General features: G+C 36.7%; 1 protein-coding gene across 3 annotated transcripts in view; it reads right to left on the minus strand.

Moving 5' to 3' along the window:
• Positions 1-23,162, minus strand: part of LOC106142273 (disintegrin and metalloproteinase domain-containing protein 22) — a 421,117-nt gene that overhangs the window by 119,885 nt on the left and 278,070 nt on the right. For all 3 annotated transcript variants that reach the window (XM_060954904.1, XM_060954903.1, XM_060954905.1), the window contains one exon: positions 21,471-21,550. In XM_060954904.1, coding sequence (XP_060810887.1) covers positions 21,471-21,550 — 80 coding nt within the window. The remainder of the gene's footprint in view (positions 1-21,470; positions 21,551-23,162) is intronic.

Here is a 23,162-nt window from a genome sequence, read left to right on the forward strand (position 1 = left end):
TACTGTACTAGCTATGCCCGCGACTTCGTCCGCGTGGAATCGTTATTTTGGGCATGATTAAAGCCCTCAAGTATGAATAATTTTTAAGGCTTATAAACTTCGGATTCTTCTTTTAGGCGATGGGCTAGCGACCTGTCACTATTTGAATTTCTTTCAATTCTATTTTAAAGCCAAATAGCTGAACGTGGCCTATCAGTCTTTTCAATACTGTTGGCTCTGTCTACCCCGCAAGGGATATAGACGTGATAATATGTATGTGTGAGCTGTCTTTCACCCAAAGAAACCTTCGGATGTCAGGTTATTTTTAAAGTCTCTATGTTAAAGACATATGCGCAAATGTTTTTGGCTAAAAACAAATATAAATCTTTAGTAAAATTTATAATTTTACCTTAACTATTAAAAATTCTGAATCTAAATTTTTATTCATATCTTTCAGTTTAACAACATTGGTTGACGTCGAATCAATTACTTAAAACTAAGTGCAGTTTCGCTTGCAACGCTTCGGTAACAAATTGCACTGCAGCATTTTGCTTCAATAAAGTCAACTTCACAATAATCCGAACTAACAATTAGTAAAAGACGATACCTACAATGTGGACGAGAGAATACATTGTAATTATGAATCAATTTTAATTGAAATACAACTTCACTGAAATTCAATTCAACATACATACATACATACACATGGTCACGTCTATATCCCTTATTGGGTAGACAGAGCCAACAATCTTGAAAAGACTGAATTGCTACGTTCATTCAATTCAATTATTTGAATATCACAATTTGCCATAAGAAGTTCCTTATGTGGTCTAGGGTTGCTAGCTCATCGCCTAAAAGAAGAATTCCATGTTTATGAGCTAATCCCTTAGTCGCCTTTTACTACATCTATGGGAAAGAGATGGAGTGGTCCTATTCTGTTTTCTATTGGTGCCGGGAACCACACGGCACGGGTCCTATAATAATTGATAAACATATTGAATTGGATTCCAAGGCATAAAAATGTTTCCAACCTTAGTCTAAATCCTTAGTAAAAAATGCATTGTAATTATTACCATAGTACAGAAAAAAATTACCCAACTGCGTAAAATCAAAAGTTAAATACAAAATGTTTGCATGTTCAAACCGGAATTTCCGCTTTCACATGCAGACAAAGTTTTTAGACTGGCGGCGTCTCTTTGAAAGCGCTGCTTTTGCTTGGGAGAAAAAGGAAAAAGAAAAAAAAGATTTTTTTCCCTTGATTGGCTGCCAGATTTTTGGGAGTAGGTATTTCTTTAATGAGGCAATGAGTTTTGCTTTCCAATTAGTTTTCCGGCTGTTCTAATGCACGTTTTGTTTTCTTTTCTTTTTATATAATGATGGCTGAATTAGGCAATTTGGTAAAAAGAATAGAACCACTCTATGCCTTTCACATGGATGTCGTTAACGGCGACTAAGGGATATGCTTATGAATTTAGGATTCCTCTTTCAGGCGATGGGCTAGCGACCTCTCACTATTTGAATCTCAATTCCATCATTGAGCCAAACAACTGAGCGTGGCCTATCAGTCTTTTCAAGACTATAGGCTCTGTCTACCCCGCATGGGATATAGACGTCATTATATGTAAGTATGTAACCAGAATAATTGTATCTGCGTCTTTGGGTTCCATGCCTATAAAGTGAAAATGTAACCCTACTAAGCATACGCTGAAAGTCGCGCAAACAGCGCTTTACTGCGGCAATTTCGTAGAGGGCTACGAGACGCCCTCGTAGAGTGCTACGAGACGCCTACGACGTAGCTCTACGAATGCAAATCCAAATTCAAAACTTTAATTCATTATTATTGGACACTTCTATATCACTTAATAATTGTCATACCTTTTGGTTTCACAACATTGGTTGACGTCAAATAAATTATTTAAAACTGTGTTTACTGCCGCATCCAAAGCGCCAGTGCAGAGAGCGGTAACAAACTGCACTGCAGCATTTTCGTTCGTTAAATGGCGGCGGCTCACGTTCGGCTGTTTGACTTAATGATAAAATTGGGACTCAAAAAGTAACAGGTTGCTAACCCATCGCCTAAAAGAAGAATCTCAAGTTTATAAGCCTATTCCTTAGTCGCCTTTAACGACATCCATATGCAAGACATGGAGTGGTACTATTCTTTAATCTATTGCTGCCGTGAACCACACGGCATTGAAACTGAAATGAAAAAATCATCTAGATACGCAAAAAAGATAGGCAAAAGTTAGTACCTATTCTACAAATCTTACCCCATATTTCATTACCGTCCCATTAGTCTACCGGCAATCATGTTTACCGTCCTTCCATCCCACATTAGCCTGGTTCATTCCCAACAGATTTCCCCCGGGAACCGGCGAGATTCCCGCTACATTCGGACGGATCCCTTAATTATACCAGGTTGTTCCCAAGTGGGAAACGCCCTGAGCAGTTAACTGAATAAGGAAAATATTGGTCCCTTTTTAGTTTTGGAGTAAAATTTCTCTCACATACATATGTACATACATAAAATCACGCCTTTTTCCGGGTGGGGTAGGCGGAGACTATATCCGTCCACTTGGTTTCGTTGGTTTGGTACACTGTACTAGTACCTGACCTTTTGCCTGGATGACCTCTCACGCTTATTAAAAACCCTATCTTAGAAGTTAAACCTACTCGTACTAAAGAAGAATAGAACTAGTAAAATCTTTTAGGCGATGGGTTAGCAAGCTATCACTACCTATTTGAATCTCAATTATATCATTGGGCCAAACAGCTAAACGTGTCTTGCCCATGGATGCCGTAAAATGAGACTAAGGGATAGGCTTACAAACTTGGGATTCTTTTTTAGGCGATGGGCTAGCAACCTGTCACTATTTGAATCACAATTCTATCATTAAGCCAAATAGCTGAACGTGGCCATTCAGTCTTATCAAGACTGTTGGCTCTGTCTACCCCGCAAGGGATATAGACGTGACCATACGTATGAAGTATGCAGAGATCGTGGCAAGTGGAAAGAGGTAATCTCTGCCTACCCCTCCGGGAAAGAGGCGTGATTTTATGTATGTATGTACTTAATGATATGCAATAAAGATATTGAATTAGAATTTGAACAATATAAGTCAAATATACAACAGGCTAACGAAGCTTCACTTAAAAAATCTTACTCACGGAATGACCTAACACAGAACACTGCAGCGACGGACACGGCGACCTTTGCTCTGTGTTTTACTCTAATTTAATAGTGCACTTCTCTCCAGCTGGTTTGATATCAAAGTCCCCGGTCGCCATGGCAACGGCCTTTCGAAACTTGCCAAGCGTGAACCGCCTCGAGCGGTCAGAGGAAGCGGAGCAATGTGGTAAGATTAAGATAGTGTTTCGGAGAAAACGTTTGAAATGGTGCATTCAGACTCACAAATAACTATGTTGATACAGTTTTGTGTGCCGTGTGGTTTCCGGCACCGATACAAAAAAAGAATAGGACCCCTCCATGTCGCTCCCATGGATGTCGTAAAAGGCGACTAAGGGATAGAATTACAAACTTGAGATTCTTTTTTACGCGATGGGCTGGCAAGCTGTCACTATTTGAATGTCAATTCTATCGTTAAGCCGAATAGCTGAACGTGGCCATTCAGTCTTTTCAAGACTGTTGGCTCTGTCTACCCCGCAAGGGATATAGACGTGATCATATGTATGTATGTATGTATATCCTTAAAGGTGTGGTGTTAAAGTTATCTACGTAAAGTTACCGAGTTGCTTGGTTGGTTAATGGCGACTCCAATGAGCATGTATACATATGAATTGATTCAAATAGTGACAGGTTGCTAGCCTATCGTCTAAAAAAGAAATTCCCAAGTTTATTAGTCTATCCCTCAGTCGCCTTTTACGACATCCATGGAAATGAGATGGAGTGATCCTAATCCTTTTTTTATTGGTGCCGGAAATCACACGGCACACTATTTATTTTTTTCTAATTTCCATAATATTTAGTAATTTCCATTGAAATCCTAAAAGAGACATATTTTAAATATATTTTTACATACACATATACATACATAGTCAAGTCTATATCCTTTGCGGAGTAGACAGAGCCAACAGTCCCGAAAATACTGAAAGGCCACTTTCGACTGCACAGCTTCATGATGGAATTATACTCGTGTTCATTATGAAAAAAGTACACTTCATACGAGCATAAAGCTAGCATACAACTCATAATAATAAACAAGCTTTGATGAAAATGAAACGTTCCACACAGCAAAACTGGCACAGTGCGTTCCGTTTTAATGTTACAATTACATACATACATACACATATAGACACGTCTATATATGCCTTGCGGGGTTGACGGAACCAACAGTCTTGATAGACTGAAAGACCACGTTCATATGTATAGCTTTATGATGGAGTTGAGATTCAAACAGTGACAGGTTGCTAGCTTATCGCGGACAAGATAATTATATCAAATTTATAAGGCTATTCCTTAGTCGCCTTTTATGAAATCCACGGGATAGATATTGAGTGGTTCTATCTATTCTTAATTGCCGGAAATCACGCGGCATTCAATTTTAATTATTCAATTTTGCTCATGTAATAGGTAAATTGTTTGTAAATATGATATCAAAAGAATAACCTCTGGTTGGTTTACTTCGCCCTTTTCTCATAACTTTGTTTGTTTGTTTGTAATAACTTTACACATAAACTTACACAGTTACAAGAACTAGTACCAATACAAAAAAGAATAGGACCACTCCATCTCGCTTCCATGGATATCGTAAAAGGCGACTAAGGGATAGGCTAACAAACTTGATATTCTTTTTTAGGCGATGGGCTGGCAACCTGTCACTATGTCAATTTCAATTCTATCATTTTATATTTTTATTAACAAATTACACTCATTGAGTTAGCCTCGAAGTAAGTTCGAAACTTGTGTTACGAGATACTAACTCAACGATACTATATTTTATAATAAATACTTATATCTCTGGTTGGTTTACTTCGCCTTTTTCCCATAACTTTGTTTGTTTGTTTGTAATAACTTTACACATAAACTTACACAGTTACAAGAACTAGTACACACTTATAAAAGAAATAAATCACTTGCAATAGCGGACATATCCCAATGTAATCTATTATTTTAAAATTAATTATTTAAAACTACGTCTACTATCGCTTCCAAAGCGTCAGTACAGAAGAAGCGGTAACAAACTGCACTGCAGTATTTTCTTCAATAGCGTCATCTTCACAAGCTACTTAATAATAATTAATTGCTTGAAAAATCTTTAATTAAGTCTATCAAAGACATATTTTATAAAAAAATATAACACCACTAAAAACGTTTAGGTTCCCCCCAATTTTCAACCAAAATCCCCAAAACCCATGCACCGTGTATGCATGGGTAAAATTATAAACTATTTACTAAAGAAAAAAAAACGCTAGAAACGTTTATCGATAAAATAACCGTTATTATTTATTCGCATCTATTTTATTAAAACGTTTATTTTCACGTTATTGCAGCGAGTGCGCAATTTAGTTCCAAATTTGATTGCGTACATGCGCATTATTGGATCGAACGCTGTTGATTACATACTTAATGTAATCTAATTGGATGTACGTATGTATATTGGAAATTGTTAGGGCTCGGTTAGCGTTAAATTAAAGTTATTGGCTTTATTTTGTATGATGTTTATCTTGTGTGTTTGTGTTAAGGTATAGGTTATGAAGTTTCCTGTTTGATTTTTCCTCGTTCGATTTTGTGAATATCTATGGTCTTGTTTGTATAATAATATCAGAATAAGCTTGTAAGTAAAACAAAAGAAAAACCTTAATACATCTACTAAATATACCACAAGTATAATAAAATGTGTATACATACATACATATTACATAATCACGTCAATATCCCTTGCGGGGTAGACAGAGCTAACAGTCTTGTAAAGACTGATAGGCCACGTTCAAATGTATATGCCTGCTGCTTTTCTGCATATGCTTATTGTAAAAGTCAACCAAGCAAAAAAGAATAACCATTGAATCGACGCCGTAAAATCAGGCATTCATCAGGCATATTACAATCATACATAGATAAATGTGGTTTTCCTTGTAAAATAACTGTAGTAAGTAGCATGCACCATGTGTCTAGAATCTTCCATTGTGAAGATACCGTGCATTAATTAACTAGCGTGTGTCTGCGCTGAACGCGCTCCGTTCGTGATTAACGATTCCACATTTTGAGGGTAGAATGACAAAGTGGAATGACGTCATTTGAAACACTTTCAACAATATTTAATACTTGAAATGGAAATTTATGTAACTATGCCTATTCTTTTAGGCGATGGGCTAGCAATCTGTCACTATTTGAATTTCAATTCTACTATTAAGCCAAACAGCTGAACGTGGTCAATAATTTTTTTTCAAGACTATTGGCTCTGTCTATCCCGCAAGGGTTATAGACGTGAATATATGTATGATATAAATTGAAATAAAAGTCAATACACATTTAGTCCTTACCAGGTAGACAGATAAGACTACCTAAGGCTCAAAAAACACGATTAGCTAGTAAATTATGACATTAATTTGGATGATGAATTGAAAGGAATTTGATGTCTAATTGAAAAAAAAAAACAAGTTCATATAATTCTCTTGATTAAAGTTTTTAATATGTAAGGGAATCTTTGTTCTTTTTTTTTGCAACCATGCCAGCATTGAATTAAGCATTGATATATATTTAGGAAAACATCAACAATAAAAACGCTCTAAACTTTAAACATTATTAACCGTTAATAATGCAATTACAATTTCACAAAGAGCACATTATTTTATAAAAATCTAACGAAAATTATAACCTTGTTAAATTTAACACGCTATAACTGTTAAATGTATCACAGCGCTTCACTCGAGGCAGTAAAAGACGTGTGCGATCATAATCAGCCAATAACTGTTACTCGTTACAGCACGGTTGCGGCCGTAACAATAAATAACGGTTATTTTATTACCTGTTATGTTATGAAGATTCAATGTAGTAAATTATTGGTAACGATGTCGTGTTATGCATTTTATAATAAATGAAATAACTAGACCGTAAAAGTATATCAAAGTAAAGTCTGGAATTAATACCACATTATAACTATGTTCGCAGTTTTTTTTTAAATATATTTGATAATATAAGAGACTTATGAAACATTTATGTGCATATAGTCCCTTTAATTAAAAAACCTCTGTGGCGCAGCGGCAGTTACTCGTAGCTTGTGTCTGTTTTATAGTAGGTCCCGGGTTCGAAACCCGACCGGGGAATAAAAATAATGAGAAACGAACTTCCTCTGATTGGCGTGGCTCTTGGATGTTTATATATATAAGTATTTATAATAACAAATATTTTTGTTGAGTAAGTATCTTCGTAATAAAAGTCTCGAACTTACATCGAGGCTAACTCAATCTATGCCATTTGTCCCGTATCAATTTATCAGAGCAAAAAAAATAAGTATATAGAGCCTTGTGTATTAAACCTCTAATTATCTTTCTCCGAATTCGCAAAATTACGTTCTTCCTGTTTGGAAACAAAGTGCTATAAATAAATATAAGTTAATTTCGCCTTCCTGCCTTTGTCTCTTGCACAATTAACGTGATATCCTGTTTACCGATAAGAAATCACAGAGAGCGGAAAAAACAGACATGTTTTAGTAATTTTGTATATAGAAATTTTTAGGTTTCCCCACGAATTTCTTTTATATACTATGTACATAATGTGCATTATAGTCCCTTTTATATACATCCCGTCTCATTCTCATGGATGTTGTAAATGGCGACTCAGGGATAGCCTTATAAAATTGGGATTCTTCAGCTGCTTGGATTATTGATTAAATTGAGATTAAAATATTGACAAGTTGCTAGCCCATCACCTAAAAGAAGAATCCTAAGTTTTTAAGACCCTTAGTCGCCTTTAGCGAACTAGATGGAGTGGTCCTATTCTTTTGTCTATGGCCTAAAAAAGATAAATTATTCCCCATGAAACTAAAATGATATTTACGATCACCATAATACAAAAAGTCACGAAATATAAATATTATTTTGTAGAAAGATAACCTTTTAAGCTAAATATCGCTTAGGGACACATAAATCTTTACTAAGAACCATTCTGAGAGATAAGAGGCGCTTCTTCAACGTTACTTTTTGAGAACTCATTTTCCAACCAAACTAAAAAGAATCTCTCTCAAAAGGGTTTTTGATTTGATGGACATATGTAAGTTATTAATTCTGAAATGTGTAAATGAGAATAATGGGGTATGAAGGCCTAGACGAGTGGACCTTGGTCAAATCGGAGAGGTCGTGGCAGAAGGTCAGGTCAAGATTACCCTAAACCGACGAGCTTGCATGAAGAGAGTTACATACATACATACATACATATGGTCACGTTTATATCCCTTGTGGGGTAGACAGAGCCAACAGTCTTGAAAAGACTGATAGGCCACGCTCAGCTGTTTGGTTTAATGATAGAATTGAGATTCAAATAGTGACAGGTTGCTAGCCCATCGCCTAAAAAAAAGAATCCCTTGTTTATAAGCCTATCCGTTAGTTACGAGATCCATAGGAAAGAGATGGAGTGGTCCTATTCTTTTTTGTACTGGTGCCGGGAACCACACGGTACAGGAAGAGAGTTATGAAGTGAAATAACTAATATAAATATATACGGAACGAATAACACAGACTGAGTTAGCCTCGAAGTAAGTTCGAGACTTGTGATACTATGCAGGGATCATGGCAAGTGGAAAGATGTATGTAGTCTCTGCCTACCCCTCTGGGAAAGAGGCGTGATTTAATGTATGTATAAAAACTAATACCGTGCCGTTCCCGTGTGCCGTGTGGTTACCGGCATAAATACAAAAAATATTAGGACCACTCCATATCTTTCCCATGGGTGTCGTAAAAGGCGACTAAGGGATAGGCTTACAAACTTGGGATTCTTTTTTCACGCGATGGCCTAGCAACCTGTCACTATTTGAATCTCAATTCTATCATTAAGGCAAATAGCTGAACGTGGCCGATCGGTCTTTTCAAGACTGCTGGCTCTGTCTACCCCGCAAGTATGTATGTATAACTAACACGGAACCGGTCTCAACCACACGTGGTTAGTAACGTGGCTTCAACCACGCGCCTTCCATAACAAATCGGTGTGTTGACAAGAACACAACAAGCGTTAGTTTGCGCGTAGAAATTAACTTGTCACGAGCTGATAATGGAATGGAGGACCCTTTTTTACATACATACATATGGTCACGTCCATATCCCATGCGGGGTAGACAGAGCCAACAGTCTTGAAGACTAAATGGCCACGTCCAGCTATTTGGCTTAATGATAGAATTGAGATTCAAATAGTGACAGGTTGCTAGCCCATCGCCTAAAAGAAGAATCCCAAGTTTATAAGCCTATCCCGTAGTCGCCTTTTACGACATCCATGGGAAAGAGATGGAGTGGTCTTATTCTTTTTTGTATTGGTGCCGGGAACCACACGGCACTTTATGACATGCTTTGGAATCACGCCTCTTTCCCGGAGAGGTAGGCAGAGACTGTATGTATTCACTTGCCACAAGTCTTACATACTTCTTTCGCTTTATATCATATTTATACATGCATATATACATAAAGTCACGTCTTTATCCCTTGCGGGGTAGATAGAGGCAACAGTCTTGAAATGACTGATAGGCCATGTTGAGCTGTTTGGTATAATTCATTTTTATAACGCTCATAATGATACATTTTTCAAAATAGTAATTATAATGGCAAAACTAGCGGAACCGCTGAGCTTGCATGAAGAGAGTTATGAATGTGGACGAAGCGAAGGAAGTATGCAGAGATCGTGGCAAGTGGAAAGAGGTACTCTCTGCCTACCCCTCCGGGGAAGAGGCGTGATTTTATGTATGTATGTATGTCAACTAGCGGATAATTTATTACTATTTAAAATATTGTTGACGTCGTTCACTCCATTCTGTCTTGAGCTCCTTGTTCAAACGTTTACTTGGTCTTAACATAAATTAACTTGTAACCAACCGGTTGACAAGTCTAATAATTATTTTAGTCACAAGTGTGTATGTGACATTATTTATACACATAAGTACTTACCTATTTGTTTATGGAAAGTTGCAAGTGGTATTTGAATTATATTTCTTGACTAACTGACTGGCTTGAGGGTGTGAATTTGATTAAGCCCGTTTGTGTCTGGGTTCACTCACTTATCACCCATCAAATTATATCGATTATTTTTGCCCAAGTCCACCTTTTGCACATGTATAATGTTACGCCAAAATTTTCTTAAAATAACCAAAATTCTACTACTGTTTCTAAACTTCTTGTAATTATTTTTTTATCACGCTTCTTCTCACAGTAGTAAGCAACGACTATACATCAGTCCACTTGCCACGATTCCTCCATACTTTTTTATATTCATCTCCTACTTTGTTATATGCTCTCGGTACTGGGTACTCTATTGTTGTGTAGAGGTTATTATTTCCAAGCACAATAGTTCTCCAATTGCCGTGTGGTTCCCGGCACCAGTAGAAAAAAGAATAGGGCCATTCCATCTCTTTCCTATGGATGTCGTAGAAGGCAACTAAGCGATAGGCTTACAAGCTTGGCATTCTTTTTTAGGCGATGGGCTAGCAACCTGTCACTATTTGAATCTCAATTCTATCATGAAACCAAATAGCTGAGCGTGGCCAATCAGTCTTTTCAAGACTTTTGGCTCTGTCTACCCCACAAGGGATATAGACGTGACCATATGTATGTATAGTTCACCAATGCTGTTTCTTTGATAATGAGGCAATATTCAATTCTATGCTTTAAATAAACTTAAGTTCCGTCTGCTTTTACTTAAGAAGGAATAAATAAATCTTAACAGGATTCCCTTAAGAAACGCTGAATGATATCGCTTTGAATCGCTCAAATGCATTTCAGAGGGATTTCAAGGATTTTCGGGAAATGGAAAAATGCTGAAGAAATTCAATCGGCTTATCGCGAATGTGTTTTACTTGATAGTATTTTTGTATCTACAATTTCTTTATCACATGATAGTAGCACTCTGAAGCCCCTGATAAAACACCTACTTATATAAGATTTCTAAAAAAAAAAAAATCTACAAAATATTGCCATCAACTTTATCAAATCTCTCTGAAAATAAATAAAATCTTGTACATTTTACATGAAAAAGAATTTTTAGACGTAAACAATAGTATAGTTATGAAATTATTTTTTTTCATTTTTGTATGATTATATTTTATTATCTTTTCAAAAACGAGTTTATTTTTTATTATAATTGATAACTTTAAGTTTAGGTTTTGTTAGAATTAGTAATATGTAAAGTAAACCAAACTGCATTATGCAATTCAAAATGAATCTTTACTCTAATAATTTAGCAATAGTGTTTCATTGTATCTTTAAAAACCTACAATAGAATGCTTGCGAAGTTCAGGAATCACAAAATACCTATTTCTCCTTTCATAATTAAAGTATATGCCTTGCCAAATATCTTCCTATACCTAGAAGTTTCAGCCGTACCTTTTCTGTCAGTTAGTTAATTTTTTGGTCCAACTCAAGCGGAGTAATTGATAAATCCATCTACATAATACCAATTTAGATTTCCCCAAAGATTGGGTAATGTGAAATTGGCTTACAGGGTAACCCCATTATGCTTTAACCGTTTTTCAATAGTTCATTAGATCCTAACGAAGTCAAAATGGAAATTTACCCTATATTAGTTGTGATTGGAAGACCCCTGACTACAATGCATGGTAATAAGAGGGGTTGCGTGTTTTAATCGAAAATTTGAGTGAATTTTGAGACAACATACTAATATCACGCATAATTACCAGTGGGTAAGGCAGAGACTACATTTTTCGATTACCGTACGGTTCCCGGTACAAATAGAAAAAAGAATAGGACCACTTGTTCTCTTTCCTATGGATGTCGTAGAAGGCGATTAAGGGGTAGGCTTATAAATTGGTTTCCTTGTATGGTTTATTTCCACCCAAAGGTTGACTGGAAGAGATTGTATTAGCGATAAGTCCGCCTTTGTACCATCTATATCTGTATTGTGCTGTTTTGTATGTTTTACTCTTTGGTGTGGTATCTACTCGTATGCTCCAATCCGTGAAAAATTTGCTTGCGCGATTTAGACTCTTCGCTGTTATTGGCTGACAGCATCGTGTGATTGACTTTTGTGACTTGTGGCGAAGAGATGTCACAAGCCTTACAGTAAAAGTAATTTTTAAAAATATTCCGACTGAAGTAAAACCCGGAGCTTAAGCCAGTACCTATATATTAATAAAACCGTTTGACTCCCATTCCGGCTGGTAATTAAAAGTTGGGAATAACTTTACGCGAGCCCGGCTGGAGTCCCTGCACGAGCGAGAGGCATATATGCTTTTATACAAGTTAGACAAAGACACGAGATCACAATATGAGCCCCCAGTGTTTTGTGGGTCAATTATTGTGTACCAGAATGAACTTTTAATAAGCCATCACTGGTTCAGTAATCCGTAAAATTTGTAAGCCTACGATTTGAAAAGCGAAAATATTTTACGATTTATTTAACTTTTGTTTGTTTAAACTTTGTTTAAACGAGGCTGTACTGTACAATGTACCAACAACAATCAAATAACAAGGAAAAACTACACTATGCTTTTTTATTAAATCCTTTCAGAGAATTTTCTTATGCATTTATGGCAACATTTCTACGCTACAAATAACAACAGCCAATCACAACGCGACGCTATCAGCCAATAACAGCCAAGAGTGTAAATCGAATATCGAAAATAATGTTTAAATCACAATTACATAATAACAATAATATAATATTCAATTTGAGTTCATTTTAATTATTATTTTTAAACCTAAATAAAACAATACAGTAATTGATATTTTTTATTAGTGCCGGGAAACACACGGCATTTACCCACTAAACACAACAAATTTCCAACAAAAATGCTCACAAGAGTTCCGCGCGCCATTCGAGCACATTTATTTGAACCTAGACCCAGTGATAACCGCCGTCTTATTTATTATTTCCTAAACATGCATGGCCTTAAGTGCTAGTAATATTTCTGGAAATTTCGGTCGTTGCCCCGGGGAAGCGGTAAATTACGACGTCGTAAGGGTTACCGGTAAATAATGCGGTTCCCGGAGACATTTTGAGCCGTACCTACAGGCATCCTTTTAAAAATTGACCTTAAAAACTTAAGAGGCTATTTTGTGAAAAAAAAAAAATTGTAGATATTAAAAGTCTTCACGTCAAAATGACAAAAAAAATGTATGTATGTAGTATGCTCATCGCGCGTTAACTATAACTTCGATTTGATTGTGGATTACACAGATGTTTTTGTCTTTTCTAACTTAAAAACTGGTTAATATACAAATTTCTCACCCACCCCTCTAAGAGGGCCATAAAGCGGGTCACCGTTTACGAATTGAGATTTACAGATTTTCACGGCATAGAAGTTGCGGTGTGGTTCCCGGCGCCAATATAAAAAAGAATAGGACCACTCCATTTCTTTGCCATTGTAGTCGTAAAGGGCTTATAAGGGATAGGCTTAAAACGTGTGATTATTTTAGGCGTTGGGCTAGCAACCTGTCTCTATTTGAATCTCAATTCCATCATAAAGCCAAACAGCTGAACGTGGCCTAACAGTCTAACAAGAATGCTGGCTCTGTCTACCCCGGAAGGGACATAGATGTGATTATATGAACGAATCAATTAATGAAGTCGCGGGCGACAGCTAGCATTTGTATATTTTACGACTAAAAACTGTTTATGAACTATCCCAAAAGGCCTTCGATTTGTTCGCAAGTTTCCCGGTCTCTTCCTTAATGGCGGCGTCGATTTGGGGACATTTTGCATGCCCGAGCGTTCACTATTCGCTAAGATATATCCCTTGGCTTTCCTTCGTCCCTTTTTTATAGGTGTTTGATTGCGTCCCGGATAAATGTGCGAGTGATATGGCGTTATGAAAACGGGAATTTCTTTTGTTATATGATGTGTTTTTTTTTTTTTTTTCATTTAAGCACGCTTGGTCTACGGATAGGACGTATGAAAGGAAACTGCATGCAAGTGACATGTGAATGTTAAGATGGATGTGTGGAGTGACAAGAATGGATAAAATACATATATACATATAATCACGTCTATATCCCTTACGGGGTAGATCGAGGAAATAATCTCGCAAAGACTAAAAGTCCACATGCGGCTGTATTGCAAAGAAAATGAACAAATAGTACAATACAAAATAAAACCTTGCTAAGTACTGTTGCTTACTAACATACTATATAAAAGTATCCTCTTAACAGCGTGTTTAGAAAAGAGCGTGTATTTTCTTTATTAAGCCCGAAATTCGCGTGCGCAACTCCAAAAGATTTATATATTAAAGTAGTTTCCGTAATGTATGGCGGTGATGGATAGTGCCGTGTGGTTCCCGGCACCAATAGAATAAGACACTCCACCTGTTTCCCATGGATGTTATAAAATGCGACTAAGGGATAGTCTAATAAACTTGGGATTCTTCTTTTAGGCGATGGGCGAGCAACCTGTCGCTTATTTGCATCTCAATTTCGACGAGCTGAACGTGGCCTTTTAGTCTTTTAGAGACTGTTGGCTCTGTCTACCCATCTATGTGATATAAACGTGACTTTATGTATGTATTTCTGAGAAGCAAATCAAGAACAACTTTGAACTCGTGTTGGAAACTTCACGAGTAGCAGATTACAATCAAAGGGTTTTAGTATATCACAAGAATAAGATCGCGGCCTAGTCCGTCTAGAACCACACCGGTATAAGATTATTTCTTCTTGTAAGCGTCCATCGCTTCATCATCGCAAGAAATAATCTAATCCCAAATTTACTCATTGATTTAATGCGTTCGTTTAACCACTTTGCCATCGACGTCGCTTGTTTTTTTTTTCATATAAGTGAAGCTATTCATTTCTTTTTTCGTGTCTCAATGTGCGCTCATAATAGATATTGTTATATTGTCCTAGTCGCGTAGTCACGAGACAAAATAAAAAGAACAGAAATCTTTGTGAACGTACTCCTTTAAGAGTACCCGAACCCGCCGAGCTTGCATGAAGAGAGTAATGAATGTGGATGAAGCGAAGGAAGTATGCAGAGATCGTGGCAAGTGGAAAGATATAGTCTCGTGATGGCGTGATTTTATGTATGTACGTATGTATGCCTCCGTTGTACTTACTGTTATTTTATATGGTCATATTAGTATATATGTACATACATACTTATGGTCACACCTATATAGCATATCCCTTAGTCGCCTTTTACGACATCCATAGGAAAGAGCTGGAGTGGTACTATTCCTTTTTGTACTGGTGCCGGGAACCGCACGACACTATTAGTATATACTCGATAATAAACTCCACATACTCAGAATCGGAAAGAAAAACATTAATGTTAATAAAAGAGAGATTTTGCAGGGATTCAAGAGAGGGTTAGAGAGAGCAAACATTCTAACAGCGAACTTCGCCCATGATTCGGCTACAATAACCGGGTGACGTTAAGGTAAAACGTACATACATACATATACACACGTCTATATCCCCTGCGGGAAAGACAGAGCTAACAGTATTGTAAAGACTGAAAGGCCACGTTCAGCTGTTAGGCTAAATGATAGAATTGAGATTCATATAGTGACAGTTTGCCAGCCCGTCGCCTTAAAGAAGAATCCAGAGTTTCTAAGACTATCCCTTACTCCTAATGGTAGAGATAGGCTTCTTAACTTGGGGTTCTTCTTTCAGGCGATGAGCTAGCAACCTGTCACTATTTGAATCTCAATTCTTTCGTTAAACTAAACAGCTGAACGTGGCCTATCAGTCTTTAAAATATTGTAGGCTCTGTCTTCCCCGCAGGGGATATAGACGTGATTATATATGAAAAATTGTACATCAGGGAACAATGTGTGTTCTCGTTATTTTGTGTTCCTTATCTAGGGGGAAACATTGAGAATTTTTACATATATTCCCCGTATATATGTGGAAATGTAATAATCTTTATTGAATGAGAGGATGTCTTGTTCATGATGATCGCTTGTTATAATCATTTGGGAGAATATTTTCTCTTTGCAAGCTGTTACTTGATAAATATAGTAAGATATGTATGTATGTGTTTGTGGAACGAATTATTTTTATGATATTAGTTAGGAAAACGTTTGATTTAAGTGCATTTAATCAGGATCTTTCTATTGCCGTGCCGTGTGGTTCCCGGCACCAATACAAAAAAGAATAGGACCACTCCATCTCTTTCCCATGGATGGCGTAAAAGGCGACTAAGGGATAGGCTTACAAACTTGGGTTTCTTTTTTGGGCTATGGGCTAGCAACCCGTCACTATCTGAATCTCAATTCTATCATTAAGCCAAATAGCTGAACGTGGCCATTCAGTCTTTTCAAGACTTTTGGCTCTGTCTACCCCGCAAGGGATATAGACGTGACAATATGTATGTTTGTATGTATCTTTATAATTAAAAGTAATTATCCAATAAGTGACAAATTAAAAGTAATGTCTATGTAAGTAAAATAGCAATATGAAATTAGCCAAACTAATTATATGACAAAAATACTGAAAATACTGAGATAGGTAAGGTCGCAAGACAGTTCCCGAATTTTTGTTCACATCAGATTTTAAAATGAAAGGCAGTTAAAGTATAATCCTACGTATAAATACATAAAAAAATTGAATTTTAACAATGAAATGTTACAATAAATGCACTTTAACAACGCTTTGGAAGCGGTAATAAATACATTTCGATTTAAGTGATGTGACGTCCATACATAAGTGATCCAATTTTGAAAATAAATATATTCTATTCTAAAATAGAAATTTAGTTGCTTCACGCCATTTATCCGATACCTTCAAGCAATCAAAACAGAGGTGCTAAACTTTAATTAAAAGTCACAAAAGTTTCATAATACACACACACCACAACACACAAATAACGCAAAAGCGCGACAACTGAACAATAACATTGAACAAAAGCGGCGAGAGTGCATTTATCAAACAAACGCCGGAGTTTAAAAATCGCGCGGCGGCGGCGGTGCGTCGGCGCGACAAAAATTTGATTGGTGTACAAAGACTCCGTATGTTTACTGGGTGGGACCCCGTCGTTTGTTTGTGCCGCGTTTAATGAAGTTGTCGCCAAACCGGGCGTGCTGGCGAACGGCTGAGCGTACGGTGTATGTTGTGAGCGAGAAGCGGTTTCGAAATTCAGTCAGCTGAGCTGTGTCAATTGGTGAGTTTTTGGCGCGTAAGATGCTAAGGAGCTGTATCTAGTAAGTATATTAGTTTGTAATAAATTAATTACTACTAACATATATACAGGCACGTCTTTATCCCTTGCGGGGCAGACAGAGCCAACAGTCTTGAAGAGACTGGTAGGCCACGTTCAGGTGTTTGGCTTAATGATAGAATTGAGATTCATATAGTGACATGTTGCCAGCCGGTCGCCTAAAAGAAGTATCCCAAGTTTATAAGCCTATCCCTTAGTCGCCTTGACGACATCCATGGGAAAGAGATGGAGTGGTCCTATTCTTTTTTCTATTGGTGCCAAGAATCACACGGCACTAATTACAAATAAGAAGTTCTAATACAGGTTTCTCCAAGGCGGCAGGCACTCATATTGTCAGATTTTTAGTTATCCATCAGCAGTTTATTCCTGGAAGAAAGATGTGCAGATGTGCAGATTCCACCTATAACCCGCAACAGTAGAGTTAATAAACATTTTTGTTTCTGATATATTCCAAAAACGTACAAAGTGCCGGATACGCGAACATTTTTTTGTGCAATAAAGTTTTAAGAAATTAACTGGGCTATTCCACAGACACGTGTGACTTTTTCAAATCAAAAGTTGCCAATTATTAAGAAACTAGTGACTAGGAAAATAAACGTGCAAACACGACATTACAAGACCACAATGATGATACATTAAACTGTTTTATCCATTTTGTTTATCTATCTAAAAATAAAACACTACAGTTGTATATTTAAATTTTACGCTTCGATTCTGTGACTTGGACCAAAAGCAAAATGGTGGATGCAAGCGTAGCCTAGTTCGTTCAGGCAAAACGAAGGGCCCGTTGTGCAGACATGAGACACATGGAGGCGTGCCTATTTCGAACTGGAACAGTGTTCCCGAGAGGTGGAGATTACATACATACAAATAATCACGTTCAAATCACGCTTGCGGGGTAGACAGAGCCAACAGTCTTAAAAGACTGATAGGCGTTGAGCTGTTTGGATATAATCACGTCCATATCCCTTGCGGGGTAGACAGAGTCAACAGTTTTATAAAGACTGATATGCCACGTTCAGCTGTTTGGCATAATGATAGAATTGAGATTCCAATAGTCACAGGTTGCTAGTCTGTCGCCTAAAAGAAGAATGCCAAGTTTATAAGCCTATCGCTTTGTCGCCTTTTACGACATCCACGGGAAAGAGATGGAGTGTTCCTATTCTTTCTTTTTTAATGGTGCCGGAAACCACACGGCATTAAATAGATCAATTAACCTACCTAAAGTCTAGACTTTTCTATATAGAGATTTTTCATGTCTTTATAAAATACCTATAGTTTGATTGTTAATGTTAATTTAATAAGTTGTATTGTTCTATAATGCCGTGTGGTTCCCGGCATTTTGAAATAGGACTACTCCCATCTTTTTCCTGTGGACGTCGTAAAAGTTGGCTAAAGGATAGGCTAACAAATTCAGGATTTATCTTTCAGGCGACGGGCGAGAAATTTTAATCTCAATCCATTATTAAGCTGTACAGATGAATGTTAACTTACAGTTTTTCAACACTTTTGGCTCTGTCTAACCCTAATGGGATGTAGACATGATTAAATGGATGTATGTAACTATCGTCAATATATGTCGACTGATTTTAATAATTGTTACAAAGGATTATATATATTCAACAGTTAATAAAGTATCTCAAATTGATTTAATAAACATTCACGAGTAATTTCACAATTAATGGATTACTATAAAATCATGTTCACACAACATGATGAATTAACTATCAATTAACAAAAATGAAGCACTCAGGGAGTTATTCGTCATTTTCAATGTTTTCGAATTTCATGCGATATTCGACGATAATTCCGTTGCAATTATTCATTTTACACATGACGTTCAATGTGCGTCATCGCATAAAAATAGGCTTTCGATCATTCCGAATAAATGGTTTACAGTTAAATGTGTGTATGTTGAGAGTGATGGATGTGAGGAAGCAAGGTGGGTTCGCAACTTTTTTTTATATAATATACTAGCTGTGCCCGCGACTTCGCCCGCGAGGAAGAGTTATTTTGGGTATCATTGCAGCCCCTCAAGGATGAATAATGTTCCCTATTCTGACTATATGTTCGTATGTATGTACATATGTTTATACGTAGACTGGCAATTTCATTTCCCGAATCGTCATTACTTTTTCTACTATTCATGGATAATACCTACCCAAGATCTACATTTACTTGCAAAATAAGAGCCTTGCTTTTTTTAAGTAAGAGCGCTTAAACGATAATCGCGTGAACCTCGTTCTCGCTTCATCGATTTCACGCCAAAACACACCCGCCATATTGGTGACGTCATCTCATCAACATCAGAGGCAAAGATATTATAAAAAAAAAAACAAATTTGACAATATTCACGCCCTATTCCTTCTAATATTATAAATACGCAACTTTGTAAGGATAATTATGTAGAATTGTTATTATGTGTGTGTGTGTTTGGTAACATTTTCACGTACAAACTACGGAACGAAATCGCGGGCAGCAACTAGTTATGTTAGTTTCCAGCTGACGTTTATAATGTTAAACGTTTTAGTCAAATTGAAAGCAAAGAAAATAAAATAAAAACTTAACCAGTTTTTGTCAATACCTACTTGAGATTCCCATAACATTATTCGGGCGGCTTACCTGTCGCGGAATACAAATAAAAAAATAGGAAACATGAAAGGGAGGCGTCTCATATTACCGGCTTATGGCAAAGGTTGAAATCTTACCGAAACCTACTCGAACTTTATTGCGTTGCTTTTGTACATACAGAGGGTAGCTGAGAGTTTCAGTCGACGAAACGAGAAAGTAAACTCGAATTTGGAAGTGAATCAATCAGCGTCCGTGGTCGAATCGGTGAGGTACCTTGTTAAAATGCGCGCGCAAAAAGGCACAGGTTCGAATCTCACCTGGACCGTGTACGAATAACTACTTTTAGATGTTATGTCCTAATAGTTTGAATACTAACCGATGCTCTTACGGTGAGGGATAACATCGTGAGGAAACCTGTTCATTCCGGAAATTGTGAATGTGGTAAATCTTCGCGCGTCGCTTCGTGTAAAAACCCGACTCACCCAATCCAGGATCCATGGTCAAAGGCATACCCCAGGTTCCTCTCTGGAGTGGTTAAGATGCAACCGGTATTAAAACCAGGAGGAAGAAGAAGACCTAGTGGTAACGCGATGGCAATAATGCGTGTTAAAAATATATAAATGCCGTGTAGTTCTCGACACTAAAGAAACCACCACTCCATATCTTTCCCATAAAAGTCGACTAAGGGAAAATAGGCTTATAACCTTAGAGATTCTTGTTATGGGCTAGTTACCTGTACCTATTTTAATATCAATTCTATTATCAAGGCAAACAGGTGAATATAGAATATATAAGAATTTTCAAGAAGCACTAATGTTTGATCAATTAAAACTCGCATAACCCCTCAAATTAAAAATATTGATATTCAATATGGAGTCAAACGATTGAAGACTTTAAGGTTTATGTAGTTTATTACTGTCATTTATTTCATTGTTCCATGTTTAATTGTGAAAGTATTGCATGTATCTTTAGTTACATGTTATTTATGCACACCACGCCTTATCGCTCCAAAATTCGTCTCTCTTCTCATGGGTCTACTGAAAGAGATTTCTTTTGAAATAAGTAGCACCTTTGTACTAGAATTACTGTAATAAATGCTGCCGTATTTATATACAGGAGTAGTACTGTATTTATATATATATTGTGTACATAAATAAATAAATAAAATAATGTTAGTGTCGCAATCAAAGATATAATAAATTCGGGCCAAAGTGAATTTATGTATTTTTATATCGTAAATTCGAATCCGAATAATATTTACTTTTGTTAAATTAGACATTATTGAATTAGTTGATATACATTATGGATTATATATACCAGCACTGCATATTGATGTTATAATTTATATTTATACTAGAGGCCGCCCGCGACTTCGTCCGCATGGAAACCCTATCAATCCCGCGGGAACTCTGGGATAAAAAGTAACCTATGTGTTATTCTGGGTCTTCAGCTACCTACATACCAAATTTCATGGTAATCGGTTCAGTAGTTTTTGCGTGAAAGAGTAACAAACATCCATACAAACTTTCGCCTTTATAATAGTAGTAGGATTTAACTATCTTTAAAAACAATCTAATCTTAAAAGCTAAGTACTCACGTGTTAAGCTCGAGGTCCAATCTAAACTTGTGGTTGAAAGCTTTGATGAGGAGTGATGTTCGGTGAAAGTGTTTGCCCGTCTGTAACAATAACAAAAGAGACATATATTAGAAAAATAATACATACATACATATGGTCACGTCTATATCCCTTGCGGGGTAGACGGAGCCAACAGTCTTGAAAAGACTGAATGGCCACGTTCAGCTATAATAATAGAATTGAGGCTTAATGATAGAATTGAGATTGAAATAGTGACAGGTTGCTAACCCATCGCCTAAAAAAAGTATCCCAAGTTTATAAGCCTATCCCTTAGTCGCCTTTTACGACATCCATAGGAAAGAGATGGAGTGGTCCTATTCTTTTTTGTACTGATGCCGGGAACCACACGGCACATTAAAATTCACACAAATAAATATTCTAAAATTTCATGCCTTTAATTATTAAGAGCTGACCGTGACCTATTAGACTTTCAATCCAAGACTGCTGGCTCTGTCTACCCCGCAAGGTATACAAACGAGACTATGCACGCGTGTGTGTGTGTGCTTGTAAAAATAACGATAACAAAGACGATTTGTAAAAATTGGTAAGCGGAATTTTTAAAAATTCTTATTTTGTTTTAAAAAATATACTGCTAGCTTTATTATAAACTAGTTTTTAGCCGCAGCTTTGTCCGCGTGAATTTCGAGCCACTTACAAAAGAATACAGGTTTTTCACAAATCCAACAAGAACTATAGTTATTATTTATAAAATAATACGCAAAATTTCAAAAACATTGGTTAAGTAATAGATAACGCGTGAAGAGGCAACAAACAAACAAATAAGCTTACTCTCGCATTTATTACGCATTTTATCACTATTCAAAATTCTAAATTTTTATTCATTATTACGGGACATTTCAAGATCACTTAATAATTGTCATATCTTTTGGTTTCTCAACATTGGTTGAAGTCAAATGAATTACTAAAATCTAAGTTTACTGCCGCTTCCGAAGCGTTAGTGCAGAAGAAGCGGTAACAAACTACACTGCAGCATTTTCTTCACAAAAAGTATCTTTAATATTTGTCGTACGACTAAACTTATCCTGTTTAAGATGCAATAAGAACCGCTCCCTTTACGAGCATTCATGTATAACCTTCTGTTTCAACTTTATTTGCGACACGGCATTTAAATTTTGCGTTTTCTGTAACGACGCAGAAATTATTCCGAGTGGCGCCCCCCGGAAACCTTATGGGCTGTTATCTTTGAAGTTTCGTATACTTTGTGGAGTTATTATAGCCGTAGTAAAGGTAGGAAGTAAGAAGATTATACTGCGTTCGTTTCAGTAAAAAAAAAGGACCTTGTATTTAGGGTTCCGTAACTAAAAGGTTAAAATTGGACTCTATTACTAAGCCTCCGCTGTCTGTCCGTCTGTCTGTCACCATGCTGTATCTCATAAAACGTGATAGAAAGCTAGAAACGCTAGTAAGCTGAGCTTAAGCGTAGGCTTTTTACAAATTATGTGTAGCCGTTGGCGCTATAACTAGAAATACTGAAAATTTAAATATATAACTTTTCGTGGCAAGTGGAAAGAGGTAGTCTCTGCCTACCCCTCCGGAAAAGAGGCGTGATTTTATGTATGTATGCATACATGTTATTTTTTTTGCTTAATATAAATAACGGTAACAGGTAGACGCTTAAAATTTTCACCGAAT

The sequence above is a fragment of the Amyelois transitella genome, chromosome 5, assembly GCF_032362555.1.
Source record: "Amyelois transitella isolate CPQ chromosome 5, ilAmyTran1.1, whole genome shotgun sequence".
Taxonomy (NCBI): domain Eukaryota; kingdom Metazoa; phylum Arthropoda; class Insecta; order Lepidoptera; family Pyralidae; genus Amyelois; species Amyelois transitella.